This window comes from Anopheles coustani, chromosome X (genome assembly GCF_943734705.1).
Source record: "Anopheles coustani chromosome X, idAnoCousDA_361_x.2, whole genome shotgun sequence".
In the NCBI taxonomy this organism is placed as follows: Eukaryota; Metazoa; Arthropoda; class Insecta; order Diptera; family Culicidae; genus Anopheles; species Anopheles coustani.
In genome coordinates this window covers 17,237,630-17,252,200 of record NC_071290.1, presented here as the reverse complement: position 1 = coordinate 17,252,200, position 14,571 = coordinate 17,237,630, and the positions used below count along the sequence as shown (strand labels likewise).

The 14,571-nt window shown below is 49.1% G+C and overlaps 2 protein-coding genes across 2 annotated transcripts; one reads left to right on the top strand and one right to left on the bottom strand.

Annotated features, from left to right (window-relative positions):
• Nucleotides 1–1,830: 1,830 nt before the first annotated feature.
• LOC131269406 (uncharacterized) lies at nt 1,831–7,053 on the top strand. Its single transcript, XM_058271754.1, has 3 exons — nt 1,831–1,961; nt 2,030–2,180; nt 5,910–7,053. Exon 3 carries the CDS (start codon nt 5,910–5,912, stop codon nt 6,918–6,920), a length of 1,011 nt encoding a protein of 336 aa, XP_058127737.1. The 5' UTR covers nt 1,831–1,961; nt 2,030–2,180; the 3' UTR covers nt 6,921–7,053.
• On the bottom strand, nt 3,679–10,365 carry LOC131269402 (diacylglycerol lipase-alpha). Its single transcript, XM_058271746.1, has 9 exons — nt 10,271–10,365; nt 9,618–9,724; nt 8,935–9,539; nt 8,746–8,844; nt 8,464–8,664; nt 7,953–8,371; nt 7,334–7,708; nt 7,134–7,266; nt 3,679–5,508 (listed from the first exon to the last, which is right to left on the bottom strand). Exons 1-9 carry the CDS (start codon nt 10,363–10,365, stop codon nt 3,679–3,681), a joined length of 3,864 nt encoding a protein of 1,287 aa, XP_058127729.1.
• Between the last annotated feature and the right edge of the window lie 4,206 nt (nt 10,366–14,571).

Sequence of the window (14,571 nt, the reverse complement as noted above, 5' to 3'; positions counted from 1 at the left end):
GTCCGTTCCCTGAAGGACAAGCGCACCGAAACGTTTAACAAACTGCAAACGTTTCTGAAGGTGTGGCTGAGGTAAATAGAATTAAGCAATCCCCACAGACCCAGGCTACTGCAGCGAAGCATACCCCGCCGGCTAAATTCACGGTTAATGCAAGGTTACTCCAAGGTGGTTCCTAAAGTTCCAATCAAATAGATTTTCTGATACAGGAATCATCTGGTTGGTAGCAGTACTCTATGAACTCATAAAAAAAAAAAAGTTGGTAGCAGTCGATCAGTATAAATGTGTTTTACTTCGAGGTTTAGCTGTTTTTTGTTACAGAATTGAATTGAACCGTTCATTATACCCTTATTAGACGAGGAATGTATCTGTCATATTTTTCCAGAAGTTATCTGCCAAACGCGCTTGACAGATAAATTCCTCCCGGCTGACAGCAATTCAAATTTTCTGCTGCTGTCATGTAGTTCCAGCAAGAGTACTAGCAACACAAGGTGTATAAATTAGAAGGTGAAGTCGTCAGAGTAAAATGACTCTTCATGACTTGACATCAAGGTGAATAAATTAGAAGGTGACTTTATGTCGCGTTGGTAGGGGTGCCATATTTGAGAAGTGTTATGTCAAAAGCTGTTTTTGTTTACATCAACCGTCGTGATCGTTTTTGGCTCGAAATATCACTCGGGGTCCACACTGCAGCGCGACGTCCCGTTTCAAAAGTAGCCCAGTTTCGGCAGAACAATCGCGCAAGCCAAGCGCGACAAAGGTAGGAGAGTATGTGGAAATATGTATCACATTGGGGCGCAAACTCGGCTAAATTTTTTTATTGAATTTTGAGGTAGTAATGCATGATATTTGTTAAGCTACGTATTTTATGCACCCTGAGTGAGTTTGGCGCTTCCACATTTGAAATTTCACTGAGAAAACAAACTTAAACAAACAACGACGATATTTTGGCCCGCCGTACGAAGTATATATTTCCACATCATCTCCTACTTGTTGAAGAGCAGTTTGTTTACGTTTCGGCACCCGAAAAAACTTTGGTAAAAATATCAATTAAAACGGAGTTTGATAACTGAATTACATTTGTGAAGTCTAAAAATAAGTAGTACAACGAAAAATCCGATGTTTCGTGAAGAATATTGCTCGTTTTGATCGCGTTTGTGATTCTTCTTCTTCTTCTTCTTTCGCTATGCGAGTCGGGGTATATCCTCCTACGCTAAGTCGAACGTTTGTTCCCTTACTCGTAATCAGAGGCGTACCGACTCTGTCCGAACTCCTATGAAGGGGCTCGTCCTTTAGGAACGGCTATAAAAGCCATATGTCCACCCGCCGTCCACGGGAGGGATAATTCCTTCCGTTGTCAGGACACAAGAACTCGTGGTCCGCTTGATTGACTCAAACAGCACGAGATGTGCGGCAGCTAGGATTTGGCTGACCTGAGCTCCAGCTCGGCGTGACCACGCGGTCGTGCTGTAACCTTACTTTTCCGCTAACCCTTTCAGGAAACTTGTGCACTGCTAACCTCCGCTCTGATTCACTACCGAACTGGAACTGGTTTGTGATTCGGTTTGTTTACGTTTTGTCCAGCTGTTGGTTTCTTTACGTTTCGAATTGACGTTTGTCAAGAGCTAGCGCGACGTCGCGTTTTTCGCTGTTTCCACACTAGCGCGATTTGTGCGACATTTTTTTTGTATGGAGTTCGGCCGCCTGTCAGGCGACGCCGCGATTCGTGACGGGACGTCGCGCTGTAGTGTGGACCCCGAGTTATGTCAAGTCATGAAAAGTCATTTTACACTGGACTACTTCACCTTTTAATTTATACACCTTGGCCAAAACTACCGAATTCAACTAGAACAAAAACATTCATGTTCACGTCTAGAAATTGATATATTCTTCTTCACGCAATTTACGCAATTAACGAATCAAGGCAGTTTATTTTCGCAGATCATCCTGTTTTAACGTATGCCGTGAGTATAATAAGCAAAGCCAATATGAATTTGAATTGTTCGTAAATTATATTCTTTTCCGTCTCCAGTGAAATTAGTTGACTGACTTACTGTATTGCAACAAACGGTGGCAATCAATCTCTCCAATCCTAGCTAGTGCAATGATCGAATACGAACAGTTATCATTGAAGCTGTAGCCGACGTACTGTTTATTGGATCAACTTCTATATTTTCATTCAGGTATGTACGATTTCATGTAAACTTTGAACACAATGTAAACATAATTTGAATAAGATTCTAGATGCTTCCCATGATTTTTTTTATACAAATGTTAACAAAAAGTCCCTGGAATTAGTTGTGGAGTATAGTAGTTTATTTAAATATCTCTGAGATGCTATAGCATACGTATAGCTGGATAAACTTCAATCGGTTTTGAAATGCATTAACTATCTCTGCATGGTACATGGTACAAAACGATGTCGTTTGGTGCCCGGTACAAACATTCTTTTTCCATGCGCATTTTGCATTGGTATGACTAAGTTATGTAGTCGGCTTAAACGCTCATCAATTCACCGCACTCCACAAAATTCCATGCACACAGATTGCTTTATTCTAAATATGCATAGTTTCATCCACTTCAGTGCATTGTTTTAGCAATGCAGTTCTTGGTAGGCTAATATGGACTAGTTTTATTCATTTACGAAAAAATACATAGAATGTATGGTCATCTGTGATTGTTTGTAAACCTGTCAAAAATATTGATGTCTATTTCTATCTATCAAATGAAGAGTACTGCAACACGTACCTCATTTTCAAAAATACGAAAGGAAGTGAAACATAAGTCAAACAATTTATTTGTTATTTATGTGGATGTTTTATCGTTTGCGTTACTTGTAAGATAGGAAGGTGTCTCTTTAGCTGGGTATTTAAGTTAATATTGGATTTTATCGGCGTAATAATCAATTTTCATTTAGTTCCCCTCTTCACATTTTTTTTCTCTTAGCTTCGTTTCACCTCGTGAGCCTCGTTTTGCAAATTTTACGATCATCTTGGTTAGGATCACAAATTTAGAATATATTACTTTCCTTGCCGTCCATTTTAGTTTTTAATTATTTGAAATTTATTACACTACAACAGTTCATTTTTTGATCTAATTGTTTGCTCTCTGGCGCCTTGTTTGGATGTTTCTTTTTGTTTTCGCTAGTATCTTATATATATCCCATTTTAATACAAACCGCGTTGCCCTCATACGTCGTAATATGTTGTGTATAGTAAAATTGACATTCATGATCCTAGACTCCTCAACGTTTGGTTTTACTTTCTTTCTCTTTCTGGAAACATATTATTCTATGCTTGCTAACTTATCTGCGAGTAGTACACCTATGTGATGTGGTAGCTATTAGCCAGCACGGCGGTACCAGAAGGAATGGAACGAAAACAGAACAAAAGGTGATCATAAATGAGTACTTCGAAAATGAATCATAAAATCAAAACTTTGAGATACACGTCACTTTCAGGCAACGGAAACACGCTGTACATAACAATTATAACGAGCATATATAGCTTTGGCACATTTTATCGCCCTTTACTCGGGGGGTCGATTGAGCAAATGTCGCTGCAGAGTGCGTGCGTGGTTGGCCGGCACGTGCAACTGAATGTAATTGTAGTTTTGTAAGCCAGAGGTAATTCTTTATCACTACTCACTATCTGCCATCTGGTGGTAAGTGGGTGGTGCTCATTAAACATTACTTTCCGATTTGCTTACACGCTGCGTATGCTTCGGTGTCGAGGAGGAGTAGGAGCAAATGGACGAGTTTTGCGATTCACCGCTCGTCTCGACGCCCGTCGGGTTGAACCCGTCCACCACGATAATCTTCCCGTCCGTCGGGTGGACGGTGTTTTTCCGCCGCCCGAACCCCCCGTTCGGCGACGGTGAGTGTTCCGCTAGGTTGAGCAGCAGCGGGAAGTTGTCGCTGCGCGCCTCTTGTTGTACATTGTTGCTGTGGCCTCGCAGCTTGATGGCGATCAACGGTTTAACGTTATTGCTCGCTAGGTGATCGGCCGTTTGGCTCACGGCGCTCGGCTCGTCTTCGAAGCTTTTGCCGTAAAACACGGGAAAGTGCGACTCCAGTAGGCCATCCTTGGACGTTGAGTTCGGCACGGGAGGGACAATCTGGGCCTGGTAAATACTATTATTGTCCTCGGTTACGACGTGGCCCGACGTGATGGAGGTGGTGGTGGTGGTGGTGGTCATGCGACTCCCGCCTGCGGGGCAGCCGTTGCCTCTACCCACTCCACTACTAACACCAGTGCCCGCGGGCTCACTCTTGACATTTTCGCTTGCTTTGTGAAATTTGAAAACATTAAACGAAGTGTACTTATAGTTATAGCACTCTCGGTGGTTGAACTTTTCGCAGCATTTACCATCGGACACGGTACGGCATGGACATGATGGACAGCTGGAGGTGCATGATTTGGCCTTGTCGTCGCCGGTGTCCGCGGACCGTGGCGCCAACGTGCCCTGCGGAAGATCCTTCTCGTTGATTGTAGCTAGTATACTGTTCTCTTCCGCCACCGCCTGCTCGGTGTCGTAGCTGTCGAGGGTAGTGCTGGAGTCGGACGATGGTTGATTAAGGACGAAGATTTTGCCCATCCGCTTGTACTGGTAGACGGTGCGCGCATCCTCGGCGCACGTCGACAGGTTCCCGGTCACCTTGGGCGTGCGGCGCAGCACCTTGGGCGTGTGCAGCTGCGATTCGGCCGCACCCGCGTCGGCCGCACTGCCACCCTTTTCGGCGCCCCGAACCGGCCGCGTGTCTTTTTGGTGGTCCGGTCGGGGGTGCTCCCCCAGGAGGCCGCCGCCGGTGGACATGCTGGCCCGCGAGCTGATGCTCGACAGCTCGGACAAACTTTCCGGACTAGCGAGCGGTGCCATGCCGAACCAATCATCGTGGATTAGGTCCACCTTCTGGACTTCGTACGAGTTGCGCCGGGTGACACCGAGCGACAGGTTGTCCGACCTACTGTACAGCGGGCCCTGCGCGGTCCCGGCCGCGGCCGGCTGAAACATGAGGTACAGATCGTTGCGAGTGGGGTTAACAGTGGCGATAAAATTCAACGTCTTGACGGTGCTGCTTGGGGCCGCCGGTGCCGGCGGCGGCGGTGCGGCGCTCACTTCCGCTAAAATCACAGTTGTTACTTCGCTCGGTCCTGAGATGCTCTTGGGAATGCCACTGTCGTCCACCAGGCTGGACTGGGCGCTGCGCCGCCCGAGCGCACTGCAGTCCGCCAGGGAGGACACTTTCGAGCCGTCGTCGTGTTGCGGCGGCGGCTGCTGCTGCTGCACCAACCCTTCACGGTGTAGCTGTATCAATTGCATATTGGTAAAAGAAGTTTCCAGACAGATCTTATGTGGTAGGACTGGTGTGGCGGGATTGGATTGAAGTGGTTCGCTTACGGTTGACTGTTCTCCCGGCGCAATCAGACTGGTTTTCGCATCCGGAGAGCCGACTGGATTTACTTTGGTAAATTGACGGTGTGGTTTCTGCGGTCCGATCGAGGCCACCACCTGGGAAGGAAGAAAGGGCGGGCGGAGTGCGTGATAAGGATTTTGTTAGCTAGTGAACTCGTCGCCTGAATCGCATGCACTTGTCACCGTTCTTTAGTTAAGTAGCATTTTGGTCAACAAAACAGGGTGCGTGACGAATTTTGGCAGTAAACTCAAACAAAATATATTTCTCATGTTTGCTACCAATATTCAGATAAATTTGACAGCACTGAGAAGGATATTATGTAAGGTATATCCAAGGATTACTAGCCGCAACGAAGCGGTCGAGAGAGCAAGCGGTGTCCTTTCCAGTGCTGTCAAAGGTGAGGAACAATTTGTTCACATTTACTGCAAAAAATCGTCTCGCACTCGGTATATCAACCATGATAACATCAGTATCTTGTTTTACCCATCTCTTTCAGATGGCGCCCGTGTTTGATAATCAGGAACCTATGGAACTGGACGAGCCACCTCCACCAGCCCAAAGACAGCGCAAAACGGCCAAGAAAAAGATGACGCTCCGAAAGCTCACAGCGCTGGACGAAACGACCGCACATCCTGCGATTCGCCAGAAACAAAGAAACTTTGGATCCGTGCTAAGAAGATGGACAATTTCGCTCGTTGTCGTTGCACTTTGTTCCGTGGGTTTGATGAAGGTCATCGAGCAGTCGGAAAGCTTGCAGCTGGAGCTGACGAAGCACTATCATCAAACCTTTGACCGGTTGTCTCGTGCTTCGGATAATTTGTGTGGTGGAAAGAAAGTAAACTATGCAGCCATGGTACGAGCACTAGAAGCTCACATTGTAGGGCAAGATACTGCCCTGCGGGAAATAAAGCAGTGGTTCCAGGGCGAGCCCCACCTGCCCTACCGCTGTATGGCATTCCACGGCAGCACGGGAGTGGGCAAGAGCCTGGCGGCTAAGGAGATTGCGGCCAACTTCCCCTGGCCGGATGGGGTTTACTTTGTGGCGGCAAGCGAACCCGGATCGGGCAGGAACCGATATGCTGCATTCAAATCAACACTGTTCAAAATCCAACGAGCATCGTTTATGCGAAGCAAATGTACCCACTATCTGCTGGTGGTCGACCATCTTAGCGCAGATGTAGATATGGGCGTCGTTGTCAAAATGAGCAACCGATTGCGTTCGATCGGCAGGAAAAACCACCTCTTCCTGCGCGCCCTGTTCGTGTTCCAGGGCTCCGGCCCGGCGCTGTCAGTGGACACGCTTCGCAGAGAACTACCGGAGGCAACGGTTATTGCATTCCACACCCTGACCGAGCACGATTTGGAGCAGTGTATCCGACGGGAGGCAGTATCGGTCGGCATCGATCTCGAAACCAATCAGTCTCTCTTGCAAATCGTAGCGAAAAATATTAACGTTTCGCGGCACGGCTGTAAACCCGTCAGGGCTAAACTAACCCTGCACTCCTAACATTCCCATCACAAGGGCTGCTGCGGCGCACGATATATTTATATATTAAAGTTTAAGTTGTAAGCCAAGGTAGCAAAGTTGTAGATGATTTCGATACGCAAAGCGACTGATATAAGGCGGGCAATATAGACTCTCTCACCAAATGATAAGCTATTGTTGACTTTAAATCGCGTGACTTTTGAGAACATATCAACGACTGCCATGTATACATACCTTTTCCAACGCTGCCAACACCGTGTCTGGCATGTGATCTTGAATCATGACGGGCGAGATGAGCACTTCGTCGAAATCCTTATTATCAGCCCAAATCGCCTGGTAGACGGGCTCTCGTTTTTTCAGCATTTGCCTTGGTTGGCGAGTGAGGGGGAAGGAAAATTAGCCCTGCAAAACATAGACAGTGCAGTTCTACTCACTCTTCCTGAGCTGGATGGTGTCGCACAATGTGAATGATGCGGCCCGGCGGATAGAGCGGATGGTGCAGCGTTAGGGCGATCGAGTTGTCGTTCGGGTGTACGGTGCTCTGGCGGGCACTGTTCCGATCCTGCTTGTAGCGCTGCACGTTCGAATCCTTCGTCGACATCATCGTGACGGACGTCGGCTCCGGTCCGCAGCAGCAGCATATCACCGAGCAGGCGATTGTTTTCCACTTCGGATCGATGCTCCGCTGGATGGCGTTGATCAGGTCCGCGCGCAGTGCCTCCATCTGGTACAGGCCGATTCGTGGCACAACATCCTTCCCCACCACGACGGAGGTGATGAACGACTTACTGTACTCCACCGCGGGCATACTGTAAGGGAACATTCCCAGGGAGAATGAATTATGCGTTATGTTAAAGGAGCTGCTTAATGTTATGTGAACATGACTCTCGATGTTAGAGATTTATGTATCTCCCCGATTCTCCAAGAATCCCAAAGAATCAAGAATAACAGATTAGTGAAGCCTGAAATGTTACTAAAATTGGGAAGGGAAAACTCCACACAGAAGATTCATATGAATGAATTATCGAAAGATTCGTCGGAAGGACGTCATACCTCAACAAGCCTCCCGGCGGCGAGTAGCTGTAGCAGTGCAGCACCTCGTACTCCTGCTTCATGAGGATGGCCAGAATGGCGGCCGTGCCGGCCCCCAGCGAGTGCCCGACGAGGATGAGGCCAAAGTTTTGCGTGCCCCGCGTTGGATTGTGTACGAGCGCGCGCTGGATGAGATTCTCCTCCTCCAGCTTCTTCTTGATGTAGATGGCCGCCTGCACCATGCCCTTGTGCCCGAGCCAGTCCTCCCGGGGCGGGTTGAGGGGCAGCGGTTCGCCCTCCGCATTCAGATCGGTCAGCACGTCCTTCATGCTGAGCGTGCCCCGGATGCTGATGACGATTTTGTTGTAGTTATAATCGATCGCTACGAAAAACGGCGTTTCGGCGATATCGACGTGATATGTAGCGTAGATCACCTCCACCTGCGAGGAAAACAAACAAACAAACAAACAAACAATCAAAAGGAGTGTGTCGCCAGCATCACTCCGCCATCCGCATTCCGCACACCACTTACCTCACCCAGCTCGAGCATCTTCTTGAGCGCAGCGTAGTTGCAAAAGCAGCAATTATCGTCGACCACATCGACCGTGTTTCGGCGACAGAAGCAGTACCGTAGTTCCGAGGCCAAATGGCACACGCCGGTGCTGGAGTGGCTCATCAGATACATCGGCCAGCCGTAGGCACCTTGCGCGAAATACATATACCGTATTACCGCCTGCGTGGGGAGCGTCAAGCGTATGTTAGTGACACGATAGATACAACATCGTCGGCTAGCAGCTCTAGCTCTAGGAATTACCTGGAAGTGGTCGTAGTCTCTGGAATCGTTCAGCGCCAGAAACTGTGTGCTCGCAGTGATAGGCACCCCGGAAAGGAACTTATGTGTGCCATTCTTTTGCTGGAATATATCAGAATGAGTTTGTTTGTATGTCCTCCCGTTTGCGAGTGCAGTACAACATACACTCTCACTCTCGCTGGAAACACTCACCTGGCGGACAATCACCTCGCGTTCCAACTTTTGAAACTTGCGCAACAGCACGAGCCCCGCGACCACGTCCGAGGGCACGACGTCCAGGTCGCGAAAAAAGTCACTCAGCAACCGAGCGATGTCGGTGAACGAGTTCCGGCTGCGGTCGCTGTTGCCCATGCAGCAGAACAGCAGCCGACACCGGTGATCCCAGCTATCCTGGTACGCCCGGATGACCTTCCGCTGGCGCCAGTTGCGGCTTCGGCTGCCGCTGCGCTTGTAATTGAAGCGCGACTCGGACTCGCGCATCGAACGCTGGTACTTCTTCATCTTCACCCACGACCGGCCGGCCGGATCGAACGTGCACCAGACGGTGGTGATCATGCTGAGTATCACAAACAGGTTGCAGGCGATCGCGGCCAGCACCACCTCCTTCGGCTCCTCGACCGGGCACGTCACGTAGTTGTCCCGCAGCCAGATGATGCCGACGGTCAGCCAGGCGATGTCGGCCAGCATCAGCAGCAGGCGTGCGTACAGCAGGTACTGCATCGAAGAGCGCGGATCCGTATCCAGGATGCTGCCCCGCATCGAAACGATGCAGATCGCCAGCTCCAGGCACACGCACGCTGAAACGAGCGAGAGCAGACCGGGGGAAGCTATAGCAGCGGTCTAAGTTGGCAACAAACGCTCCGATCGTCTATTACCTGCCAGCAGAATGATATAACCTATCTCGAAGTACCATAGCTGCTGTATGCAATGTTCAGCTCGGTCGAAGTGGAATGTAAGCGTTACCACCGATAGCACGACGAACCTAAGAGTGTTATTAACGAAACCTTGTGGTGAAGCTGATACCGACGGCGACCTTGGTTCTCGTCTAGACAGTTTATCCAGCAAGAGCGGAGGCAACCTAAACTATAATCAACTTTTCATTACTCCCAGACGAGTAGTTTTTCCTCGGGAGGTACTAATGCTCTAAGTGCTAGTTCGAAGAAACATCACGCTGGAAATTGTGGCTTCAAATCTCGAGTACCCTCAGTATTACGAACAACTTATAACCGAGCTTTAATGTACCGTCCCTCAATAGGGCACAATAACTCTCCTCGGAGAGCGAGGCGAACTTCTAATAGAAATGTCCTAGCATTTCCGCGCCACTATTGTGTTACATTTATAGACACAGAATTACTTTTAGCTAGAGGTGTAGCTCTTCGTAGGTCTTGAGGAGGCTTACTAACTCCTAAACCGCGTACCAGAGCTCTAGTACCCTGGCTCAATAATACTTTATTGAGGTCCACCCCTCGCTCTTGCTGCACGGAACCGTTGACAATGGCGACCGGAAGTGTCGCACATCTTCGCTTACCATATAAAATGGATGACTAACAGGAACAGTCCAGGAACTACCAGATCGTCCGACCCCACGGACCAGCGGCGTTGGAAAACCACAATGCCAGGCATCTGAAATATGAAGGGGAAACAAATGCAACTGTGACTTCTGTGGCTCCGTGGCGGCGTTCTCGTTCATGCACTACACCCGTGTCCGTTGACATTTCACCACACGGTAACATATTCCGCAGGGGAAAGGGCTCGGCAAACGGGTTGGCGCCTGGTGGGTTTCTTTTTTTTTCGTCTCCTGTTTTCGGGGACAGCACAACCGCGGGGGATCGAGTAATGGCTCGTGTTGGTTTCTTTGTTGTGGGTTTGCTTTTTTTTACCAAACGACCAAAAAGGCATGACATCATCCTTACACTTCCCAGGTGTACTACAAAAAAATCGGTGAACCGGTGCAGGCGAAGCGAGGGAGACGGAGAGCCTTTTTGTAGCACGTGAGTTGTGGCGCTTGAGTTCATTACTTCCCGCACAACGAAGGAGGCCGCCTTTAGTTCATCACGAGGCCCCTTTCAGCTAGCCGAGTATTGTTAGGTCGTTGCCACAAAAAGCCACTCCACCTGGCCCTTTGGCCCAGTCACACACGAAAGTCCCACAGGCGACCTGCCACAATACACGCCCTGGGATATGGAGCGCGGTCTCGTACTTACCGTGGTGGACGCGGGAACAGGGTTTTGGTGTGGTTCCGGTTGATGGTGATGGTGGCCGAGTGGTGCAGATTGATTGGAGCGTTGGGAAAGTTGACGCGTCGTCGGTGTGCGGCCCGGGTGGGGATGGAAGGTGGGAATGGAGGGCAGGGGGGTGTATTAGGATCACTTGCTGCCGCCCTGCACCTTCACCATTGCCCCGTGCTGTGTGCTTTCCTGCGCGTGGGTGTATGTGTGTGTGTGTGTGTTGGATGTTTGGTCCGCTCCGCTTTGGTGCTCGCGTTCGCTGTAACGCGCGCGTCCTCGGCTTTCGCCTGCAATCGAACCACCGTCGGAGGGCACCGTCGTGTTATAATCCGCTGCTCTTATGCACACGGACACGCTCGACCGCGCAGCGATCCCTGCCTGCTGTCTCTCTGCTGCGGAGTGTACACCGAGGTGTTTGTGTGTGCTGTTGGTGACGGGTGTGTGAGGAAACTCCTAATGTCCGCGACTGGCGGGGGGGCAGGCCGGAACGTCGCACTGTTCGCATGCGACCCGCGTCCCACCGCGTCGTGGCTTCGTTGACGAAAGGGGGGAGTGAAGAGTAGGGGTAGGTGCGCGCTCGGTGTGTGCACTCGGTGCGGGGTGTTCCGCTGATGCCGCCGGAATCGCTGCTCGACCGTCCGGAAGCCAGCAGCCGACACGTAGCTCGGGGTTCGGGTAGGAATGTGACACTGAACGCACGCACGGAAAAGTCACCGTCACACAGCGCACCGTTCCCTGTAGCTGCCGTGCGGAGGCACACGCGAACGGGAACCCAGCTCGCGCTCTGTGTGTGTGTGTGTGTGTGCGATGTACCAACACCAGCAGCGCGCTGTTAGGACACCAGTGCGCAACTGCACACATTGTCCTCCTCATGCCGACGGATGCGTACTAAATTCAACAATTATCGGGGTCGGGGTCGGGGGAAAAAAAACGAACCCGGTCGGAGCGGGGTCCCTTCGCTCCCCTCGCGGACGGCGTGAACCCTCTCACCGACATCCGACAGGGGCTTATCTAACGCATCCTATCCTACCGCATCCCGGGGTTCGTTCACCCGCGTCCTCTCCGCGTCTTATCACGCCGACCGTGACCACCTACACATACATTCACACGCACACCACAGATAAAGCGAAACCTACACCCACGCACGCCTCGATTCGTCCTTCACGCAGCTACGTACACAAACACACCCACACGCACACACGAACGCTAGCAGGACGTGTAGGAGTCATTCACGGGGGAAAATCCCAACGCTCTCACAAGGCCTCTTCCACGGAGCCTGACAGGCAAAAGATCGGTCGGTGGGATTTCCACCACGTTTTTTTTTGTGTATATTTCTTCAATTTTATTTTTCCCTTCTTTTGTTTCATTTCCACCCCCTCCCTCCGCGGGGGTTTTGGAATCGGTGCTGACTGCTAGATGTCCTCTGTACGCACACCACGCCACATTCGATGGGACCGAGTGCGCGGGAATGTCGAAGGCCCGGAGCGAACCAGAGTGAGAGAGCGAGCGAGTGGGACAAGGGCCGGGACGAGATGAATGGCGGGGAAATTGGAAGGATATACGGTGCGAGTTGCAGCGTCGTGGAAAACCCACAACGGACCGGAGACACGCTCGACGTTGCAAACGCCTGTTGTTTAAATGTCTGTGTTTTGGCTGTTTTTTTTTGCTTCCTCTCCGAAAGGGGGCCGGCCTCTCGGCAGGTCGAGGTCGAAGCAGTCGTGTCAGGACATTTCCAGGCAGGATGTCAGCAAACTAGTGTGGGTGATTTCAAGCGCTAATCCCCGTGCAAATGAACGCCTGCCTTTATTTGCCAAAATGATAAAAAAGACAGCACAAAACCCTCGACCCTCGTTTGCTCATTTTCCACCGTTTTCCCGACCGTCCCACGCTCTCCCTCTCTCCCTCGTTATACACCCTTCTTGTTTCCCGTCATTCTACGTTATCTTACCGCGTGCAACACCGAAGAAGATGTGAAGATGAATGAAAACGACGGAGCAGCTTTCCCCTTTCCCCTCCCCGCCAGGCGCCCGGGCACGAATTTTCCTACGCGGCCGAAGTTTGTTTGGCACCTTGCCATATGCCAGGTCGGTATCGGTGCGCTGGTGGTTTGGTATTGGTGCCGGAAAACCGGCGCATGGGCAAATCGAACGCAGGGAAACACGATACCCGCCACCCGCAAGTGCTGCAAGGCTGCGGTGTTGGATCAGCGTTTTAAAATAGCGTGACAGTAAACAGCACCCACTTTCACCCTTAGCCGGGGCCGATTGCCAGAAAATCTATGCTATACTTGTGGGGAAAGCCAAGCGGACAGGCACAGGAAACGGAGCCGTGTGCCACCGGAATTTCCGGCTGCCATTGACGTGCTGGCTCGCACAGTGGCTTATCGTGTTAGGACGAGCATTTGATGCAATTAAATTTAAATACAACTCAGCTACAGTCGCCAACATTGACATCACCACGATAATTTGAAATTTTAAAACTTTTAAAAATTAATTAAACTTTCCAAAATCGACTCACACTGCACATATCCCTGAAGTTTGGGCACCAACACTAGTTATACCGGCGCGCTAATTTGCCGTAAATCCGGTCTGTGCTGTAATATCTCCGTAACGGTTTGTTATAGATAACAAAAAGGGCCTTATTTAGGGGCGTCAACCTAAACAATTGACAAATTTAAATCAAAACACAATCATACAAACATTTTCAAAACACAATCATACCGGATGCATCAGTTTGACTCTTTAAAATAATGTTTTATTGTTGTCTCTGTGACTTTTCATGCGATTCGATTGCGATAAGCTCCGGGTTGTAGAGAACCTGATTTATCCAAATTTATGATATGATTTCTTCGATGATGATAGAAGAAAAACTGCCGAATAAAAAAAAAGGTGTGAAAAATAACGCCCATATTTCGATCTCAAATTTGCGTAGTTTAATATTTTTCCACATTACCGCAACTCCGTTAGCTTCCCGAGTTCTTATGATAATTTCTAGACAAATGAGATCAATGAGAGGGGCGAGGAGGCCGGAACGCTCTCGTAATAAAGAATGAATAAACCGTATAATAAAACAAAAGCTGTAAAATGTTTAGAAATGCACAACTTTGAGATTTGAGTGCATTGTTGCCACGCTAAAACTTCTGCGTGTTTTTAAAATAGGTGTGGTGCGCCCAATTTTCGGCTGTGCGAACTTGTTTTCTTCACAAGTACATCATTTGAAAGATGAAAAATGCACCTTTAAACCTTTTGAAAATGAAAATATCATCATTGTTAAAAACAGCCAAAAAGCAAATACGTCAACTGAACCGAGAGGACTGACTATCTACTAACGTTTGCATTAAAATAAAATAGACAAATTTAAACAACTTTTCATGCAAAACCGGAAAACGCTAGCAACTTTCTTTTAAAAGCAAAATAAATAGTAGCATTTCTTTTAAATTTTGAACAAGTTTGATAACTGTATCATTTCAACTGAAAAGATCCTTACACGACTGGTTCGGCTAGGGCTAAAGTTTCAGCCAAGGACCTAAAGGCCGGCTTACTGGCCGTCGAAATATTTTTTGAAAGTACTTCAAAAATGTAACATTAAAATAAAATTTACT